Source organism: Olea europaea, unplaced genomic scaffold, assembly GCF_002742605.1.
Source record: "Olea europaea var. sylvestris unplaced genomic scaffold, O_europaea_v1 scaffold759, whole genome shotgun sequence".
NCBI classification, from domain to species: domain Eukaryota; kingdom Viridiplantae; phylum Streptophyta; class Magnoliopsida; order Lamiales; family Oleaceae; genus Olea; species Olea europaea.
The window spans coordinates 196558-218788 of record NW_019266002.1 but is presented as its reverse complement, the minus strand read 5'-3'; the positions used below and the strand labels follow the sequence as shown (position 1 = coordinate 218788).

At 33.3% G+C, this 22231-nt stretch overlaps 2 protein-coding genes across 4 annotated transcripts; both read right to left on the bottom strand.

Annotated features, from left to right (window-relative positions):
* Window positions 1-4009: 4009 nt before the first annotated feature.
* On the bottom strand, window positions 4010-15961 carry LOC111391138 (exosome component 10). Its single transcript, XM_023016288.1, has 10 exons — window positions 15775-15961; window positions 14433-14608; window positions 13775-13906; window positions 13639-13689; window positions 12619-12715; window positions 10977-11023; window positions 10139-10355; window positions 9331-9460; window positions 4929-4971; window positions 4010-4323 (listed from the first exon to the last, which is right to left on the bottom strand). The coding sequence occupies exons 1-10, from the start codon at window positions 15818-15820 to the stop codon at window positions 4246-4248; spliced, it is 1017 nt and encodes a 338-aa protein (XP_022872056.1). The 5' UTR covers window positions 15821-15961; the 3' UTR covers window positions 4010-4245.
* A 1578-nt stretch (window positions 15962-17539) lies between these two features.
* On the bottom strand, window positions 17540-21923 carry LOC111391137 (protein EARLY FLOWERING 3-like). 3 transcript variants are annotated; one of them, XM_023016287.1, is made up of 5 exons: window positions 21670-21923; window positions 21099-21332; window positions 19716-20491; window positions 18803-18854; window positions 17540-18682 (listed from the first exon to the last, which is right to left on the bottom strand). In XM_023016287.1, the coding sequence occupies exons 2-5, from the start codon at window positions 21300-21302 to the stop codon at window positions 17726-17728; spliced, it is 1989 nt and encodes a 662-aa protein (XP_022872055.1). In that variant the 5' UTR covers window positions 21303-21332; window positions 21670-21923; the 3' UTR covers window positions 17540-17725. The 3 variants fall into 3 exon arrangements, with proteins under 3 accessions (XP_022872055.1, XP_022872053.1, XP_022872054.1); XM_023016285.1 differs by having other exon boundaries at window positions 21712-21922; XM_023016286.1 differs by lacking the exon at window positions 21670-21923 and having other exon boundaries at window positions 21099-21654.
* Between the last annotated feature and the right edge of the window lie 308 nt (window positions 21924-22231).

Here is a 22231-nt window from a genome sequence, read left to right as displayed (position 1 = left end):
TAAGAAAATAAGCAATTTCTAGATATTATGCTATATATCTTCAAGAATTCGATACATATGTTGGACTTGAAAATGATCCTAGCTCATTTTCAAATGCCTTTGAAGGGAAAAACTCAAATTTTTGGTATGACACCACGAAGGAATAGATGTGATCTATGGCTAAAAACCAAGTTCGGGATCTCGTTGAATTACTCGATGGACATACACCCATTGGTTGTAAATAGATCGATAAGACAAAAAGAAATGCATTTAATAGTAGAGAACGATATAAGGTCAAACTTGTAGCCAAAGGCTTCACTGAAAATGAAGGTATAGATTGCCATGAAACATTTCCTCTGATTTCTAAGAAACATTCGTTTAGAATTATAGCGGCTTTAGTCAGGGGCGGACCCAAACTTTTTGTGTTGTGGGTTCAAAAATTAATGTATAATTTTTAAAACAAAATAATATTAATGAAAATAAGTTAATACGCATTTTGATACCTTGAAAATGTCTTGTAATTGTATAATTATCAATATCGTTGAATGGATTTTGCTACTTGTATAGTTTTTTTTGTCATCTCATTTATAGATGTTGAACTAATGGCGAGTAAATCAAATTGAATGTAGGAAATAAATGTATTGAAGTAAAATTTACATTTAATCTAGAAAATAAATGAAATNATGGCTTTAGTATTTCATTCTGATTGGAGTTATATCAGATGAATGTGAAAACAATATTCTTGAATGGGGATTTAAAAAAAAAAAAAAAGTATACATGAAACAACCTGAAGGATTTGCAAGTAATAAAAAAAATCACATGATTTGCAAATTGCAAAAATCTATATATAGGCTACAACAAGCTTCCCGTCAATGATATCTGAAGTTTCATAATGTTGTTACTTCATATGTTTTTACGAAAAATATCGTTAATCAGTGCATATATTTTAAAACTAGTGGGAGCAAATACATTTTTCTAACCTATACGTAGATGATATTTTACTTGCAAGTAGTAATTTGGGATTGCTACATGACACAAATCAATTTTTTAGCCAAAACATTGAAATGAAGGATATAGGTGAAACCCCTTTTGTCATTGGCATAGAGATTCATAAAGATAGATTTGAAAGGTCATTAAGATTGTCTCAAAAGGTCTACATTGAAAAAGTTTTGGAAAGATATAGGATGAATGATTGTACATCAAGCATAGAACTCATTGTCAAAGGTGATAAATTTAGTCAGAATTATTATGCATTAAATGAATTGAAAAAATAGTACATGGCTTCTATACCCTATGCTTCTGTTGTCAATTTGATGTATACGAGACTCGACATTGCATTTGTAGTAAGGGTGCTAGGCAAACATCAAAGTAATCTGGGTATAAAACGTTGGAAAGTTGCTAAGAAAGTGATGAGATATCTACAGGGAACCAAAGGCTACAAACTCACGTACAAGCATTCCGACAATCTTGCAGTTGTTGGATATACGAATTTAGATTTTGTTGGATGTGTAGACATAAGGAAGTCTGCTTCAGAATACATTTTTCGTCTAATTGGATGAGTTGGATCTTGGAGAAGCAACAATCAAACTATAATTGCATTGTTTACCACGGAGGCAAAATTCATTGGTTGCTATGAAGCTATAATACAAGTATTATGGTTGAGAAATTTCGTCAAAGGCTTAAGAGTTATCGATAATAGAGAGAAACCTTTAAAGATTTATTTCGATAATTTGGTTGCAATTTTTTTTTCAAGAAATAACAAAACTGGAAGTCGAAAACATATCGACATAAAGTATCTAGTTGTTAGAGATCATATAAAGAAAATGAAGTTGTCATTGAGTATATCAAGATAGATTTTATGGTTATAAATCCCATAACTAAGGGCTTGCCGACTCAAGTTTATAAAGCTCATGTTGAGAATATGGGATTTGTGTGCTCATTATAATACTTTGATTTTAGTTCAAAATTGACGTTTTTTGTATTTGAAATCGTTCTATAAGTGCACTTAAATTTTGTAATGGATATTCATTGTTATTAAAGTATGGACCCTGACTGATTTATAGGAAGTTCGTTCATAAGTAAAGTACTCATTTAGAAGTAAACATACTTAAAATGCATGGAAGGAAATATTTGATTATTAGAACACAACCTCCATGATTCAAGTATTATAAATTTCTATATGAGTTGGTTATTGGCAATTTAGTATATGATCATATTAAGTATCCACTTTAAAGTTAACCATTGAACATGTGGACGAAGTAAAAGAATATAAATCGTTTGTGGCCCACATTGACAATATAAAGTTAAATTAATTTAAAGTTTAAATGGTGGGTTAGTTAACTGTCTAAATAACTTCAAATTTGATTATACGAGGAAGTTATTTTAGGAGAAAACCACCCACTTTCATAATGGATGGAAGTTGTATGGCAATTGTCTTTCTATATATATCAAAGGGCTCCTAACCAAACTCATACAAAATTCCTGTAGAATTTTTCTCTTAAAAATTGAAAGTTTTATGTTTATTTCTATCAGGTTAAAATGGGTTATTGAGTGGGTATTGGTTGGAAGTCTTTCATTGTTCTGAAAACTCATTTCTATTGCAAATTTCAGATTTTCAATTAGATCTTGAATAACATGACTGGAAGTACATAATTTGTGCCTTATAACATTGGCATTTGCATAAGTTAATTAAATATTAAAATTTCATTTTATACTTTTGGAAAGAAATCTTATAGCGAATCGTGAGGCATACTAGAACTAAGGAATTCTTGGAACCACGAGGGCTACTTTTGGCAGAAGCAAGAGCTATCAGCTTGTTAGTGTATATATATCATTGTTGCAAGAAACTACGAAAATGTGCTAGTGTGCTATGCACAACATTGACATTTTTTTTTATTTTTTTTTTGGGAGCAAATTCTTCTACAGAGATCAATCATTTGGAAATGGATGACGAAAAATTAAATGAAAACAGATCGTGTATTTGAAAATGAACGACCAAAATTTGAATAAAAACTCTCTTTTCCCCCAAAAAAATTCGTTACAAACTATAGCCGTTGAGAAGTACATTGAGTACAAAAAGCAACAATATGCTTGTAGTGATCGAAATGAAGTACATTGTGTACTAAAAGCAACAATATGCTTGTCGTGATCGGAATGGGAAATGCTACACAAACAAACAGGGGCTTGTCACATGCCCCTGTGACAGGGCGTGGACAGGGTCATTGATTCTAGCGCCACTTGCTTTTCTTAGGCCTCCAACGAGCAAAAGGGCAAAAAATTGCATAACCCAACCTAAAAAGTTGAGAGTTTAACCTTGAATTCATGATGTCTGTACTGGATGCGGTATGGTTTCGAAAACTAAAACTCATCTTTTACTGTTTTTTTCATCTTGGAAATTGAACTGTATTAAATGTAACGAATACATTTTATTTTTTAATATTGTCCACTGTAAAAAACACATGCAGACACACTGAAACACAAATGACTACTTAAAGCATATCCAAAGCTAACATTAATTGCACTAAAAAGGTGGTCGAATAGAAGTTAAAATTGACTTCGTAGAAAAGGTTATTTTCTCAATGCAACATGTCCATGACTATTTTCAAATAGCGTAGCAACAAAATATAAGACATGATCAAATGAATAATCTAGATGTGAAGACTTCTAGACGGAATGAATCGCCATAATTTAATATTTCTCTCTTGTTTCTTTCTTTTTAGAAGATGCTATTCGTACTAAGTTGTTTATCCATTAGGAAAATAAGTAGATCAGAAATATTTCTATTTAAATGTCACTTAGAATGCAATCCATAATGAAATAGAAATGCTCTTAAAGAACCTTGTCTAGAGGCAAATGTTCCCAACTTGCCTGCCAAGAAGTTGCCTGGAGGAATACTGAGTAACCCAAGATCATACAACGGCATTGTAGATCATTTCCCACCCCTCAATTGAGCAATAGCCGCCACCTTGACAGGCAGACAAGTATTTCGGTCCAGTGCAAGTGTAGGGTTATAGTGTACAGGACAATCAAGTGATATAGCAGTAATTGTATTCAAATTAACTTGGTTCTGATAATTGGAAATCACCTATTCCAAACCTGAACAGTTAACATGAGCAAATTTTCATCTGTCACTTTTTAGTTTTTATAGCTTAGAATTTATTTATGCACATATTCATATGGCAACGAGTGCAAAGCCAATTAAATCCATCTTTTTAGGGTGGTGCTACTGTAAAGACATCTGGATGGAGCAGCAGTGTATTATGATGTCTAGTACATTTCCAGCATTCTTCCCCTTAGCATTGCTTCTGCTTTCCTAACCTGCTTCGCTGGCCCAATGATGAAAACCTGCGTGTGACCCATGAAATTATAATGATCTATAGTACTCCGGAAAAAAGTAACATTTTTGGACGGGATAATAGTTATCCATATAGGCAGGGGAAATTCTTATACAAACAAAAGTAAATGAAATAAACTTCACATACACTTGCTAATTTGAAGCATTTTGCCAGAAGTTTCCAAATTTTAGGCAAAGAAGATTTCTACTTCTAAGAACTCGCAAGATCTAATTTATAGCTATTCTAGTTTTTTTATGCATTTACATGTGGCTTTGTCCAAAATGCGAAGCAACACTAATATTTGATGTAAAAATAACAGAAAATAAAGAAAATTTCTGTCTACTTTCAGAAGTACATAATTTAGTTAATGATAAAAGCAATAGTTTAATTAGCCATCCAATAAGGATCTTATAATTAAAGAAGAAATTAAGACTAGTCCATACTTTTCAGTACACTACATGCACATTTACTTGCATCGAGGGACCCATAACAAGAAACTTTATGCTAGGATATTCATTTAAAAAGTTGGGGTTCAACACTGGATCGACAAAAAAAAAAGGTTTGAATTAATGAGTGATAGCATTAGTAGACTCTTCAGTAACAGTGAAAGCTTACCTTGTCAGGAGGACCTTTGTCGCCACCAAAGAATATTTCAGCACTGTAAATATATATATCTCAAGTAAGGAAAAGATCAAAAGAAAACCAGTCACAACAGAAAGAAACAGATGCAAACAATATATATAGAAACAGCAATACACATTGATTATTTTATTACTGTAGTGACATTAAACCCTATATTTGACCTCCTGTACTTTGACCTTAAAAGTAGAACTTGAAAAAATTGGAAGTCAAATTTGTGGCTTTAGGAAGTTATTTGGAATCCTAAAAGATATATTATATGGAATACTTTCCAAATTGGATAATTATTTTAGGCAATGTAATTAGGGTTATATTAAATAGATTCTCTAGAATTATTTAGTTGTTTCTTACCACTAGTTTAGACCTATATAAAGGGGTTTATGCATTGTAATAATTTAGAATTTGATATTGAAAAACCTATAACTTTTTTTTTCCCCTCTAAATTCTTTCTATTCTCTCCATCTTCTTCTCTTTCTCCTCTCTCTTCATCTTTTTTTCTCAATCTCGTTCATATTCAATTGTGTTCTACAACAATTTGGTATGAGCAAGTTCTATTCCCTTGGGCAAACAAGTTCTTGAAGTTTTGATAAGTGGTCAAGTTCAAAAATTTAGTGATGTCATCCTCCAAAAGCCCACACAAATACCTAGCCACTGCCTCTACTATTCTCCACATCCATAAGCACCCTCAAATACACCACCAATCTACCATTAAACACCTAGCCCAAAGGGCAGCAACAACCAACATCAAATTCTGCCTTCATCAAGCTTCTTTGTTGTTTTAGTTTATTCTTATTCGCAAAAAGGGAAAAAACAAGCGGAACTGTTATACTACCTTACTGTTGTTCTCTGTGTTTGTTGCTTCTTCTATACTCTAAAAATTATATTGTTCATAGGTACTTTTCATGAGCACCTGGTCATCAGTATTTTTCACAAGTTACCATTCATCTGGAAATTTTTTTTTTTGGGGTCACGGGACTGTCAACCGATTAATTATAAATTAAGATTGGATTTTTCATTATTGTTCATAGTTTCCCAAAAAAATAATAATAATAATAATTTGAAAGAATATCAGCTGACAAGCATTTGTTTCTACTATCATCGTTTTCAGATTGTTATTAGTTATTAAAAAAGAGACAAAAAAAAAAGGTATTCTGTTCATATCTACAGGTTCTGTACAACCACGAATTCTCCCCTATCCAGCTCAACCAAGCCTTCTCAGTAGCTTGTTGTCCTCGATTTTTGGACCACTTCCATTACCAGAAAAGGATTATCTGATTTGAGCATGGGTAAAGTGCACACGCTTAAATAGGTTGCTCTCATTTGACTCTTGGTCAAGTGTCGAGTATGTTCTATTGGAACCTTAATTTTCATTTAAGTGCTTAAACTCTTATTAAAAAAAATATAATAATAAAATAAAATAAAAAAGAAACAAAAACTACGTTACTTTTTAGTTGCAAGTTGCCATGTTTCTCTTTAAAAATACAAAAAAAAAAAGGTTAGAAAGAAAAAAAAAATTTCTAGTTGTCTTTCTGATTTTAGTATTTTTTAAGCCAAAATATTTAAAAGCAACAAAAAACAGGTAACAAATCACTTTGACGTCCCAAAATGTCAAGATGTGAATGTAAAAAGTTAGAAGAACATTTAATGACAACTGGAAAACAGCTTCTTCGCTCTTCCCTCTCTTCATGAACACATGCCCTTGAACAAATTGAGATTTTCCTCACACAAGTAGACTAATCACCTACTGTTTCCATGTTCGCATCTCTCTCCACAAATAAGAGCATTGGTCTCAAATAAGCTACTAAAACATCACGTCGTCATACAAGTGGCAGTTTCTTATTACCTAAGTAAAATATTTCGAATTAGTGCACTTGATGCTCCATATAGTGATGAACAAATGAAGGATATCTTTTCATTATTGTAGAATGACTTGCATTTCTCTCAGAAAAATCCATCAGATTGTATGCTGACCTAAGGGAGCTAGGATACTTGAAACTATGGCTAATGTTAGATACAGTGTCATCTTGTTGGATCTAGAACGTAAACAATTGATAATTGACATGTTCAAACATTTCCTTTTGGCTCTAAGAGAAAATCATCTAGGAAATATCTTCATTTCCATAGAAAATTATCTAGGAAATATCGTCACTTCCATAGAGATAATTATGATTCTTATAATATAAGAAAGCGATAATCTCTCTAGAATTGCTTACTCTCCTCTTCTATAGTATGAAAAAGAACAAGACGGAGATTTTTCCTTCTGCAATGAATTCGATAGACTTTCAGGAGGTGCGCTATCAAGATCAACACTTACTTGATACAATAAAATCTATAGATTTTGTTTTGGTGACTATAATGTGGTTGTACCCTCCCTTTGTACAGGGGCTAATGATACTTTTGAGTGGAATAGCGCCATCATTTATGGAGACAAATTAGTTGTCGAGGACAAGGGTGAAGAGATTTTTGTTATCCCCTTTTGTGATCACACCTGTAGTGGCCACAATTCACATTGACAAGTAGGGAATCACATATGGCATTGCCACCTAAGCCAAAAATTCCATGTCCTACACTTTGTGCTTAAATTGTTTTTGCACTACTTAATGTGAATTTCACATTGACTTTGCTATGTGTTACCTCAACTGAGTGATACTCCCTGGGTACCCATGGCGTTATCCAAGGCAAATTTTCACTTGCATACTTTTCCTATCTTCGATTAGCCTACTAATTACCCATCATATTGTTTCAATTCCAACCTCTGTTGCCAATTTTCCTAATTTTCATGCCATGATTAAAAGAGAATATCTTACATCATGAATCTTATGAGCTAGCTTTTGATATTCAATATGGGCTCCAATATTTTAAATGTAATTTTTATGCTTTGTTATATGTTTCTTTGGCATGGTTTCCTATACCCATAAAGAGAATTTTTTGGATCATTCACATGAAAATAATCGTTTTGACTTTCCATCACACTTGAATGAAAGTTATATTATCAGTATAATAGAATTATTTCCTTATTGGGACACATCAAACCACTCATGTTGCTTATCAATTGTTTTTGCAGGTCAGTCTAAGGTGCTAGTCCCTTGTGTTCCTCAATTTGTGAAGTTAGATGATGTTTTTGTCAATGAATTGCACCATATGCTTTGTTTTTGTAGGTCAATCTAAGGTGTTAGTCCCTTGCGTTCCTCAATTTGTGAAGTCAGATGATATTTTTGTGGATGAATTGCACCATATGCTACTTTCAGGAGTTTAATATCAGTATTTGATCTATAAGAAATGTGTCTCCCTTCATATGAGTTTTCTTATAGGTATCTCCCTTCATACAAGTTATGCCGTATGTTACTATCAAGAGTTCAATACCGCTACAGATCAGGACAAAGGATAGACCTCCTTGGAAAATGAAGTTGCAATTAATCTCATTTGAGTCGAGTTCTTTGAGTCGGGAAGAAATGATGAAAATCCTAAAAGATATATTATATGAAATACTTATTTTAGGAAACGTAATGAGATTTTATTTAGTATATTCTTTAGTATTTTAATAATTATTTCTTATCTAAATTAGACTAGTTTAATTTAGTATATTCTTTAGTATTTTAATAATTATTTCTTTAAGTCAGGAAGAAATGATGAAAATCCTAAAAGATATATTATATGAAATACTTATTTTAGGAAACGTAATGCGATTTTATTTAGTATATTCTTTAGTATGTTAATAATTATTTCTTATCTAAATTACACTAGTTCAAACTCTATGTTAAAAATGCTTATGTACTGTAGTAACTACACTTTTTCATTGAGCACTTGTCTGATCCCCATTATTTTCAAACTACATTTTTCTCTTTTTTTTTTTCAATAACACATTCTTTAATAAAATAATAACACATGTAAGATTACTGATGCAAACAATATTGGATTTTGGAAGCAAAAACCGAAGGTTCGAGTCCCAGGAAACAAAGAAATTTGTTTTGGGAATCTTTTAGCTTCCCTTGCAATGAGTCTTTGCTGTCCAGAATGTCTTAAAATTAATTAACTAGCAGTATCCTATTTTAAATAGCAGAAATCTTTTAGCTCTAAAACCTTTGACATTTAACCTGGTCCTACCATATCATGTAAGTGCTTACGTATGTACCAGATTCATGAACTAAAACCTCCATGCACGAGCATGAACATGAGCACAAGCACACACATTCGTACTATTATCTATATTACAATTCCCACACTTGCAAATTTATCATTACACCATTAAAAAGGATATTAGCGATCATGTATTCTTGTAATTATTTCATGTTGCATTACGAATGTGGTTCACAAAGATTATATTATATTATATTATCGGACGTTATTAACTTCAGTAATATTAAAAAGAACAACATACTTGCACGACTCCTTTACTGACAGGATATTAACTCCCCGTCTTCCAATAACACGGCCCATCTTGCCTGGGGGAACATCAAGAACTGAGAGGACTTCTTGTTCTGGAGTGTTCTCATTAACAATCAGATCATCTGGAATTATTAAAAAACCCAAACAATCAGCACCAGATAAGGTGCAAGTTGCAACTTTGAAATGATGATTTAAGTTAAATTTACATGTAGCCCTGACAATTTGACAACTAAAATGAATCTTAGAGACATTATTGAATACTTACAATGCACCGCTAAAACTAGAATGGCATCCAGGAGATTTTAACTGTAAGCACTGAATAATTAGGCCAAACTAGTTGAAACAAAAATCAGCAAAGGGAACAAAAAGGCTATAAATAGGTCTCAATCAAATTAAAAGGTGAAAACTATGATGCGTGCAACATGCCAAAAGAAAACTGACTCGCATCTCTTGAGCTAAGGGGCTGGGATCTCAGTAACTGAAGCAAGGGAAATTTTTCACCAAACAAGATTTATTGAACTGCTAAACTTAATTTAGAAGAATTATATATAGGGTAAACTATGTCTTGCAACAAGTTAGCTCAAGGGACTAGGGACTGGAGTACATGAATTTTAAGCAAACTATGTCTTGCAACAAGGGACCAGGGTTTATCAAATGTTTTACTTCGACCCTAGGTAATTTGAGTATCTTCAATGAGATCCATTTTCAAATTATATAATTGATAATGCATGCATTCATGCAAGTGTATAAACACATATTAGTAGAACTACGAAGCATAAAACTAAATATTAGGGGGAAACCTGGAACTGGGGGCAGAGTGGCCCAATCTGCATAATTGTTATCATTGATGCAAAAACATCTGCAGTAAAGCACACCACGGACTGCAAGATACCACAAGGATCTTTGGTTCAATTTCTCCACCATCTTATGATATACAAATAGAAGAAATCGAACATCATCTGCAGCTGCCCGGATCATTAGTTCTGACAATGGTCTATACTTCCAAAAGTTAGGATCCTAGAAATCATCAAGACTGAGATGAGCAGATGTACCTCCAAGATGTGCATTGTAGCAATGGATATCAACAAAGAAATGTTAAGCACACCTAATATTAGGTCGAGTGTCAAGTGGCTCTAAACCTCTCACTATAGTTACAAAATTCAATACAAATTTCTCATGAAACCTGAATGAACCAAAGAAGAGTAAAACCAAAGACACCAACATTTTAAAAACAATGACAATCCATATACACAAACCCAGCAATTTAATCGGGGGAAAATAGATATTTACATCACCAGACATGCCTATGAGAAAGTAAGGATGGATAAATGGTACATTAGAAAAGATTCATGCACAACTAACTATTGTCTCCTGATTAACTCTCCCAAGATTCTCTATTTGATGCCATTGTTCATGCATGTGGCAATGTAATTTGGCTCAGATGCAAGTCACTTCATCCCCTGGGGGGAGAGTCTCATTGAAATGGAATTTTGATAAGAAATATGGCAAATTATATGACTATATTACATGAGCTCCTCCTCAACAATGACAAAAATCAGAGATTAAACCATAAAAATTTTATTTGAACCGCAATAAGTACAGTCACTTAAAAATATCATGAGAAGAAACAAAACCAACCTGCCTCAATAGAGTTCGAACTTCTTCCTTCTCACCATATGATATCCCTGTAAAAACATTTCAAAAAGTGAAATTCAAGCATCAAGGTGAATTATGACCCAATGGTATGACTATACAGTGTTTAGAGACCTGTTCTTGTAAAGAAGCATCAAGTAAATCTCAGGGGCATTGTATTGAAAAACAACAATTCCCAAACTCAAAAAAAAAAAAAAATATATATATATATACACACACACACACACACACACACACATATTAAAGAAAATTTCAGTAAAGCAAACTAGCTTATAAATACACAGAGCGGCTTACATATATTAACATTTTCTTTTAGCACAAAAACATTTCATAAAATGTCATGCCACTAATACAAAGTGCGCCTTGTTGCTGGTACATTTGGCACAAGTTATATATGTGATATAATTTATGGGAACTAATTTCCCAATGGTAAAAAAATATTTATATCAAACAATACTATCATTCTGAGAGAATTCCATTTAATGTAAAATGACTTATTAGGGCAAGAATTCTAGTACACTGTCATATATTCGACGATTAATTACATTATAGTAAATTTAATAACTTTATTGTACATATTTAAATTAATATCCTTATGTATTTTAATGAAATATCAATAACACAGATTTCTAGGGTGAATGTAAATTGATTTGAAATTGAGAGCATCATGTCACTTTCTACTGCAATATCATTAAATATCAATAAAACGGATTTCTAGGGTGAATGTAAAAATTGATTTGAAATTGAGAGCATCATGTCACTTTCTACTACAATATAAAATATGCGTGCATGAATCTAGTCCCTCTAGATTTTAAAAACATGTTCTTTCTCTAATTAATTAAATAATTTTAAAAACTTTTATTTTATCGAATTTTATATTATGCCCCTGTTTGGTTTAACTAAAAATTTGGATTAAAGTCGAAGTCAACATTATTTTTAACCACAACTTTCACATGACCCACAACTTTTTAAACACACATTCCATCAACTTTTATTAAAATCTACCAAAAATCTTATTTTTATCTAAACCAAAGAGGGGCTAATTGTGATAGATCACTGAAGTTGTCTTCTACTGATATGACAATGCTTCAATGCAATGATCCTTGTTTTCCAGCTGATACAGAAACTGCATTTCGCATAGGATCCATGTCAGAGCCAGTATCAGAAAACTCTCATTTAGCTGTCCTCTCTACCATCGTCTCATATAAATAGGAAAGTTCATTTCTAGATACATCAAGGAAAAATAATCAATTGGGTGATCAGTTAAGCAGACAAGTTGATAGATGATTGCCTATATTTTCGAATCTTGACATGCATGCTGATATTTAGCAGTTTTTTAGACTTACGAGCTCCACGGGCTACATCTACAAGTACAGCAGTAATTTCAAAAATAAAATGAGATGGCCTTCAAAATCTAGTTGGTCTGACAGTGAAGCTCATACTTTGAAAGTTCTCCACCCTTGCTTTTGTGATACACAAGCTATCATTAGAAACTAAAACCTTCAAGATAAAATGACTCGAGGCCTATTTTCATAAGCAAAGAATAAAGAAGCTCAAACAGGTACACTGCAAGCAAAGAATTACAAGGAACAATGAAAACAATAAGTGCCAGAAATGCAGTATATACCACAGTATTCTGGATCAGCGAGGAGGCCAACAAATGAAATGTAGTCATCAGGCACTCTTTTCTGTCCTTCTTGCTCCTTAATCAAAGAGTAAGCAATCTGTTTGCGAAGAATATATTAATTTTAATTGAATTGTGCTATCATCGCATAAAATTGCCTAAAAGAACCACCAACAATAATTAACATTTAAGCAATGAGAACAAGAGGAGAAATGCAAAAGAATGGCGATGCTACATCAAATCTTCCCTGCAACCAACCGACTCTCCCTGTTTCATTTTGAAAATAGGAATCAATAAGCTAAAGTTTTGTATTCCCTAGATCCAAGCGTGAACCTCAAGACATTGAACTGGGTCAAGCTTGAGCTCAATATATTTTACTTGAACTCATATCCCAAAGTTAAAAGCAGAAAAAAGAAAACATAGAGAATGTGCTTGACTCAAAGAAACCCATGAGCGGTTTAAACACAGGCATATCAAAACTAGGAAGACTATATCTTTAGCAAAACCCTCATAAAATCATAAAAGAATGGCAATGCTACATCAAATCTTCCCTGCAACCAACCGACTCTCCCTGTTTCATTTTGAAAATAGGAATCAATAAGCTAAAGTTTTGTATTCCCTAGATCCAAGCGTGAACCTCAAGACATTGAACTGGGTCAAGCTTGAGCTCAATATATTTTACTTGAACTCATATCCCAAAGTTAAAAGCAGAAAAAAGAAAACATAGAGAATGTGCTTGACTCAAAAGAAACCCATGAGCGGTTTAAACACAGGCATATCAAAACTAGGAAGACTATATCTTTAGCAAAACCCTCATAAAATCATGAACTAAAACTTAGGATTTCAAACATAAAATAAATATGATCCTCGACTGCATATTAATATATCCCTGCTGCAAGGAATGTGGAGTTAAAAAATACGATCTCCATGTCAATTGTCATTCTGGCAATTCATAATTTTGTAGAACAACATGGCTACAGGACAATATTTAGAATAGAAAAACTGAACAAAAGAGCAACTAACCTGGGTATCCACAACATTATGTAACTTGATGCCAAATTGAAAATATAATGCCTGCAATAAAAGGAGAAAAAATAAACAAACATGGTATCTTGCACAACATATTGAGATTCAAGGAGAGAGGAGTACAATAAGAGACCTCACTATCTCGTTTGCAATCGTGAATAACTTTTGTGATGTAACTAGACTCAAGTGCAGGCTTACAGGCTTTTACAAGCATCTCACCACCCTCAATGGCGTCAACCAAATATATTGCATCTGGAAAGGCAAGCTGCAGAAGGCGGAAACAATTGGTTGGACAAATTTCAACATCACATAATTTTTTAACATAGTAGAAAGTAAATCATTCTTAGGATAAATAATTTTATTCTTTTTTTTTAATTGGTACTTTAATTAAAAGTTTTATCTTCATATAAATAATTTAACAATAAAATAACATGTATAAAACTCTAAAATCGCTATATCTAATTCTCAAATACTATTGTTAACTCGGTTACTCGCTCAACGAATTTTTGACATAGATTATCCCTAGTTCCACATTTTAAGTAACTTCCCTGAGTTTATTGTAAATGAATCCACAAAACATATAGAAGTAGCGTAGCACACAAGGTTCTCATTCAATACACTAAGGGGTGGTCAACAAACAATTGTAAGCACTTCAAACCTTCAAAGAAGGTTGAGATGGTTGTCTCCATAAAAATATGGTTCAAAAATGAAGAAATTGATATCATGACAATGAAAAAGTTCTCAGCTCTGCAGTAAATAAACTATATCTTGATAATAAAATTTAAACAAACCTGCATGATGCAAAGAGTCCCATGGCGACAGAGGTCAACCCCCTCACAGTCAAAGCCTATAACTAGTTGATTCTCAGGCGAAGGCTCCAGAAATTCAGCAGGAAGTTGACATGCACTGGTAACAACATGGATTGGAACTGGAGACAATTGTTCTTCGTTGTTGCAAGGTGTATCACCTAAAAAAATTCAATGAAGCGACCTTCAACTTTCATGCGCATTATAAATGGAAGTGCTCTAGTTCTTACTTATGCCATTCCCAAAAACATGACATGTGATGCCATGAGAGCAAACATAAAAATAATAAAATAATAAATAAATAAAAAAAGAAAAGAAAAGAAAAAGAAGCCAATTCATAGAAGAATAATGTTGCACAGTAATTGAATGTATACATTGCAATATTAAGCCATATATTACTTCCGAATCAGCAATCCCCATCAAAAGCTATGGGAGATAACATAAAACATTTGGGAGTAAGGCTTGGTTTAGAGCTCTAAAATAATATTGCAACAAGCAGAGAATAAAGCCTAGTTTGTGATAGTGATTTGTAGCTCAAATTGCAACATTACCACTCCTAATGGCCACAAACAAATTCAAATCAAATACCATGCCGGAAGGGTTTACCATACATAGCATATGAGTGCTCAAAAATAAAAAATAAAAATAAAAATAAAAATTCCAAACCCCACAACCACATGGTTCCCAGGGCCAATAACCCTTTTGATCTCTTCCTTACTCAAGGTTCAACAAAAAATGCATAACCATATCACTTAGATACCACATAAATTTGCAAATCCTCTATCAATTTTAAGCTTCAAAGCATCATTGTAAATTTACATTTTCTTCATTGATGAACTATTCATCTTTCGTTAATAGCATAATAATCAAATGCAACGACTTTGCCACCGGGGTCAATATCGTTATAGCTAAATTGAACACCATTTTAATAAATTCAACTGCCATTAAACAACATTACAACAGCAGAATGAAAAAAATAAACCATAAACTCCGTGTTTACTATTGTCTCCTGTTAAAATAATAATGATCCTAATAATAAACCATAAGACCGTCAAAACAACACGTTACAATCGATTATTTTCCAGTAAAAATCGAGAATGTTTCACAACTAAAAAGCTAAAATAAATACGCATAAACAGAATCTCACATTTATAATTGATCAAAAAGTGAAACAACGAAAGTGAAATCATCAGATCACATAGCAATCAAACCACAATTGACGATGTAAAAAAAGCACATAAAAATAAGCAAAAAGCAAGAAATAATTGTTTTCGTATCAAAATAAGCAGAATAATTAAATTAAAATTGGTAAATAAAAAAGAATTACCGGAGTCAGGTAGCAGTGGAGACGGGGTCTGATGACGGGAGGCCATGTCAGAAGCAATTTCTCCCGACTTTCACTGTAGATTTATAGGTCAAAGAGCGGGATCATTATGTGAAGTTACACGTAAAATAATCGCACTTTACTCGGTGATACTTCTAAAAGAAATTCGAGATACCAAGGTGGACGCCCAGTCCCACGGTAACGATTATCGACCTTTCTTGAAACATCACTTTAACATCTTTATTTCTTTTCATTATTATTATTATTGTTATTATTATTAATATTTTATTTATTATTATTATTATTTTTTTACAACGGGGCAGTCGCTACCCTTCAAATGCGTATTGGGTAAACTCTCGAACGGACGTAATATCATGCAAATCACACAAACGAGGTAAATTACACTAGACAAGTTCCGTACGATATGCTCAATCGAGAAAATGTTGATAAGGGAATCAAACTCATGATCAAATGCCTTCGCACTCACCTAATCCACCAACTTGATCACCCCATGAAGGGTTGTTATTATTATTATTATTATTATTATTATTATTATTATTATTATTAAAGTAGCATTCTTCCAATTTTTATTTTTAATAACATTATTTACAGTGAAGCGTCCTATGTGGCGTACATTTCTCTCTTTTCAAAGTTTACCTCATATATTTTGAAATTAATTTTCAAAATAATATTTGCTGGAATATCTCGATTAAATAGAAACTCAAAGACGTGAATTGGATCCACATAATAAAAGATACGTAAAATTTGGGTTCATTAATTCACACATTTCTAATTCTAAATAAAATAAAGTGACGTAAAAATTTATATATAAACATAGTATTGTACACTTTGTTGGGAATGTTACGGATCATATTGAAATCTCCAGCTCATCAATATGAAATTAACATATAATTAACTTTATAATTATGGAATCAAGTTGATCAAATTATAAACATCTAACCTTAGCCTACCTCTTTTTAATCCGAATGGGACCATGTTTTCGAAAATGAAGGTAATAACTGGATTTCAAGTACGAAAGTTGTATATTTGTACATGTGAACCAAAATATATATGAGCAAGACGTGAGAGAGGGAAAGAATATATACTCGCCATAATTTTGCATGTAGTCGATCGATAGTAAAGCCATTTGAGTATGCATCAAGTTTACAAAAAATATGTATCAACGTGACATGAGAAAGGAGAAGATAAGTCAACCGATAATTATGTTCTTTTATAAAATTATCTTTCACAATAGTAAAATAGACATTTTTTAATCTATTTATGCTAGACCACCATTTTATGTGTCAAATGACAGTCATTACTAACATCAAGTTTGACATAAAACTTGACATAATGTCACGTGTCATTATATCATTTAATAATTTAAAACCCAGTCAACTTTTTCATTTAATCATTTATCGTCAAATGCAATTATGTCAAACTTTTTGTCAAATCCTTATGACAAAGTAGCTTTATACATTGAGCCCCCGTTTGGCTCCCATTTTTTGAAATGAAAATCAGTAAAATAGTGTTTTTTTATGTAAAAAATGAGTGATTGAAGAAGAATGAAATTTTTTTTGATTTACGTGGAATATTATTTTATGAAAGATTGTATGGTTGAAAAATATGAGAGAAAAAAATAAAATATGATGTAATTGGGGACAAATGGGGCATAAATATAGGGATGATACATTCAATTAATTATATCATCTTTGTGCCAACTAAACTGGCGCCACAACACTTGCTAGAAAGCACTAAAACACGGTAATTATTTAAAACCCAAACCGTAAATTACTGAACTAAATTTCAAGGCAAATTCTCATAAACAATTACAGAAATAGACTGCAGACATCTCTCCGAAAATTATATACAGAATTTATACATACTATCATATAAAAGTTCAGTAACACAATTACAGGCAAGTTCAAAGAAAGATCAACTAAACTAATTTTGGCTACACTGAATCATACTGTTTCCTCTCTTCTTGTATAGACATAAAAATTCGAGCAGCAGATTCCGTTGCAGACATGGCATTGTGAGGAACAACCTTTATCACTCGTGCAGGGCATTCGGGTTCGAGAGGCTGAGGGCTACAGTTGGGGATGTCAAGACTTGGAGACGTCGGGAAAAGTCGAAGCATGTTTCTTCCTTCCCCAGCATTACGTTTCCCGTTTTCTCTCGGATTACTTGGTGTGAGCGCTTTTAATTCACTATCCTTAGATACATTCAATGAAGAAACATCCGGGAAAATGCCGCACTTCTGGCTCGGCATATTGAATGAGTGCTGATGGTGCGGACTGCTATTAGCTTCCTCAGCCGATAACTGGTCGTGCATGGTAACATGGTTTACCTGCTCAACAGATGAACCTGAAAAGGCTGGATTCACAAGTGGCATGCCATATGGAGAGAAGTATCCATGAGGTCCAGCTGTAGGGAATGAAGGTAGTTGATACTGATAATGCGGAGCTAGAAACCCGTGTGCTGGAGTTGATCCATGGGGTCCATAACCTCCACAGACAGGGCCCATAAATCCTGGTCCCGGATACGGTTTGTATACGAGTCCTTCAGGAGTCATCACGGGAATCAGCCACTGGTGCCCATTCGGTTGATTAAAACACCATGGTCCAAAATTATTGGCACCACTTACTGATGGTGCAGGAGGGTTTCCTGAAAATGGTGGTAAACTATATTGCACAGAAGAAACAGATGCCTTCTCCACAGTATTCTCAGCAGAGCATTCCATTGGAGGGCTCGGCTTATCAGAGTCCATTTTTCGCTTGGAAACATTCAGAGGCATTTTGACATTATAGTCCAATGGAAGTTTCTCTGCTGGCAAAGCCTTTACGGGTTTACCCAAATAAGCAGCATCCTCAAGCAAAAGATGAGGAGAACCAGCAATCGATCTCTGAACCTGTTACGGAATAGAAAATTGAACGGAACATTTTTAGCAATTCCAACAAGCAAAGAAAATGAAAAATAAAGAGATTGCATTGCATCCCGCTAATGCTAGAAGCTGAACAACTGTGCTCACCTTTAATAATCTATGCAACTCAAATACTTGAACTGCAAAAACTTTTTGTTGACTGAGAAGATCAAGAAAGATAGGGTCAAAGGCATACAGCAAAGCTTTGTAAAAAACAATAATAAGGCAATGTGCACAATCAACACATTAAGTGTTTGGCACTGGATCCTATAATGAACAAAATTTAGCTTCTTTTTCTTCCCTAACAATGTTCAGAACTACCCAGTCATCCATACCAAAATATACCATTGTAGTTCTCCAATATATACAATGTTTTCTTAAAAGGAAAATAATTCAATCCTCTGCCTCCAATTAAATTGTAATAACTGAAAAGGTAGAAATAGGCCTGAAAGAAAATCTTCCATAAATGTAGGCACTAGAGTTCTAATTTTCCTTATAAGATACTGTTATATTAAACAGTACTTTATTTCTGCACTTGAAGAAGCTTTATATTCTTATAAGCTAGCCAGCAAACCAAAGCAAATGCAAGAGTCCTATCCAGAGGGAAGAAAAAAAACCAACAAACTTTGAAGATCTATGAGTTTTCTTTCAAGCTATTAGTTTTTCCTGCTCCAGATTTCAGATCTTTCTTTTTTATGGGCACACATTAAAAAATATTTTAACATGGCTTTTATGTAAGATCAGTATATCATCATTATAGCTATCAGCAAATGTTAATACGTTTAGAACTAAGTGAAGAACCAGATACTTCTGGTTTTGAGTGATTGAATTTTAGTTGGTTTGTATATGACTTCTTACATACACACGTTTAAACATGTTCAAACACCTTCAATAGACTACATAATTACTAATCAATTTATCCAGTACAACTTTTTTTTTTCCCCGTGTTGCAGTAACTCTTGTCCAAATCCTTCATACAAAAACAAATTTAGATAAGAAATTAACGATCATTGGAACTTACTGAACTATAGCCCTCCTGGCTTTCCAAAAATGTTTCTGACCTATTACTCCAACAACATCATCAGGTGAAAAATCGAATCCAGATATAGAATCGACCATTGAAGTCTCAGACAAACAGTCACCCCTGTCTTCAGGGGTCTCTGCATCGTTACTGGTATCATAAACAATGTTCTCCTCTTCTGAAGAAAAATCCTTCATTGGTATAGAAGAATTTCTTTTCTCTATGTCTGTACCATGCTTCTTCAAAACAACATTACCATGCACAGTAGAAGCAGGTTGCGACTCGGCACTGAGCTCGGACTGTATTCTGCAATTCTTCACTCTGTCAATACTATTACCAGGATCATGTCTTTGTTTCTGCAGACCTCCAGCCTTATTTGTTGATGAAGAATTTGAGAAGGCTTTAACTAATGGATTTTGGCAAGCCACAAACTCTTTCAAATTCTCTTCCTTCTGCGTTTTGCTTTCTTTTCTCATACCGTGTCCAATCATGCTCTTATGATTATTTTTTACAAATTTCATTGAGGGATTGGGATTAGTATGTTTGGAGGGAGGGAGTTTTTTCCTTTCGACGTCATTAAAATTCTTACTAGGGTCTTGACTTGGCCTAGAATGAATGAAGATGGGAACTGTACAATCATCTTCGTCAGATTTCTTTTTCAGCCCAACTTGTGTTAACGGATTGCTCAAATCAGAATATTGGCTATATGCTTCCTCAGCCTGATGTCTGGCAGGCAGCTGACGTGGCAAAAATGCACCCTTTTCATTTCCACCCCCCTGCAAACACGATTTGCCAGCAGCAGTCAGAACAATAGTCAGGTTACAAAATCAAAAATATCTTAAAGGGCTGACTATCACCAGTAGAAGATAACTCTAATGATCTTAGTCAACCGTAAATTAAGAGCTTAAGTAGCTCGGTTCCATCAAGACAGTAATGTTATCCAAGTTACCGACTCTTTAAGGTCTTCTCATCCATTTCTTTTTTTTTTTTTTTTTTTTTTTTACCGTTTACGCCATAACTCAATACATTCAAGTGTCCTCTAGCACAAGATTCTTGCACCAAGTTGCAAATTTTAAGAATAATTTTATCTCCATCGAGTTGAACTTCAATCCACACACATAAGACTGAGCTGATCATGATAACAAAGTAAGTTACATAACTTAATGCAGTCATAAAACAAGACAAGCGCTGAAACAACCAATAACTCCAGTTAACCAGTTACAAACTATTTTAGTAGACCTACAAATCTACAAGAAATTATAATAAACTTCATGATTAATAGCTAAAACGACTAACAATTCCAATATAAGTAAGCATCATTTCTAAACAAAAAAGATCAGGAAAAAAAAAACCATAAGCAAAAAATATAAATAATCTAATTACCTGGATTGAAGAAGCTGCGGTGTTACTAGCGGGATTAAGAGGCAAAACTCCACGACTGAATCTATGTGAAGGGATGCTCAGTTGCTCATAAAGGGCCATCTTGTTTCTTGGAGGTGCTTTTGGCCCTCCTTTCTCTGTATCATTTACATGAAGCCTTGGAAACATAGGCCCAATAATTTTCTCTTCATCTTTCCCTCTCCTCATCTCTACTCCTTTTCCAGTTGTTCAGAAACTCTAACATTTTCAAACAATTTACATGAAAACCCCATGTTAGACATCAAAATCAGATCTTATTTTCACAAAACAAGGAATCCTCAATAAAGGAAGCTTCTTCTTTTTTTCTTTTTTTTAAAATCAAAACCCGCCTGTAAAAACTCAAATTTCAACAGAAATTGAACCACCAAGATAAAATCAGAGCCGAACCACTTGAGAATTCTTGCTTTAAATTGAAGAGAAAAGAAAACACACGTTGAAATAAAGCAAAATTTTCAACTAAATTCGATCCTCTTTCTTCCTTAGAGTCAACAGATATACGAACAACAAATGAAAAGAAACACTAAAAAAGAGCTACCTTTCATATTCAATATCTAGAAAGACAGTACAAACAGAGTACCTGTAGAAATCTACGCAATCTAATAATCAGAACACTAAAAGATATTCTAGAAAGAGCAAAAGAGGCGGTTAGGGATTCTTGAAGGAAAAGAGATTGGAAGGCCTACATGGAAAGGGAAAGGGATAGGGAAAGGGCAAAAGTGCGAAGCACTGTGGACCCACTATTTGGATAGAACTGCAAGTCTACAACGAAGCAACTATAGAAATAGTGTCAAGATAACAAATATTTGTGGACACGTTGATTTGCTGGTGGATCATCAAACAAATCGAAAAGAGATGGTTGAAGGATTAGGTTATCCAATTAGTTTAATTGTGACAGGCATATTCAAGTCAAATATTGATTTTCACTATGTTGATTTAGGATATGTTTGAGCCATACTATTTCAAAAAAAAAATATTTTTACACAGTGATTTGATATCATTTCAATCACACATTTTTCAATAAAATAATATTAAACGTAGATCAAAAAATTTTTTTTATTTTTTAACCACACATTTCCCATCAATACACTATTTAAGAA

Excerpts from the sequence above, each read along its gene's own strand:
- LOC111391137 (XM_023016287.1), bottom strand. The coding sequence starts at position 21,302 with ATGAGGAGAGGGAAAGATGAAGAGAAAATTATTGGGCCTATGTTTCCA. Across the intron at positions 20,492-21,098 it reads CCGCAGCTTCTTCAATCCAG|GGGGGTGGAAATGAAAAGGG; the intron begins GTAATTAGATTA and ends TCGTGTTTGCAG. Across the intron at positions 18,855-19,715 it reads GCCAGGAGGGCTATAGTTCA|TCAACAAAAAGTTTTTGCAG; the intron begins GTAAGTTCCAAT and ends TGATCTTCTCAG.
- LOC111391138 (XM_023016288.1), bottom strand. The coding sequence starts at position 15,820 with ATGGCCTCCCGTCATCAGACCCCGTCTCCACTGCTACCTGACTCCG. Across the intron at positions 13,690-13,774 it reads ATTGCAAACGAGATAGTGAG|GCATTATATTTTCAATTTGG; the intron begins GTCTCTTATTGT and ends CTTTTATTGCAG. Across the intron at positions 4,972-9,330 it reads TCAGTAAAGGAGTCGTGCAA|TGCTGAAATATTCTTTGGTG; the intron begins GTATGTTGTTCT and ends ATATATTTACAG.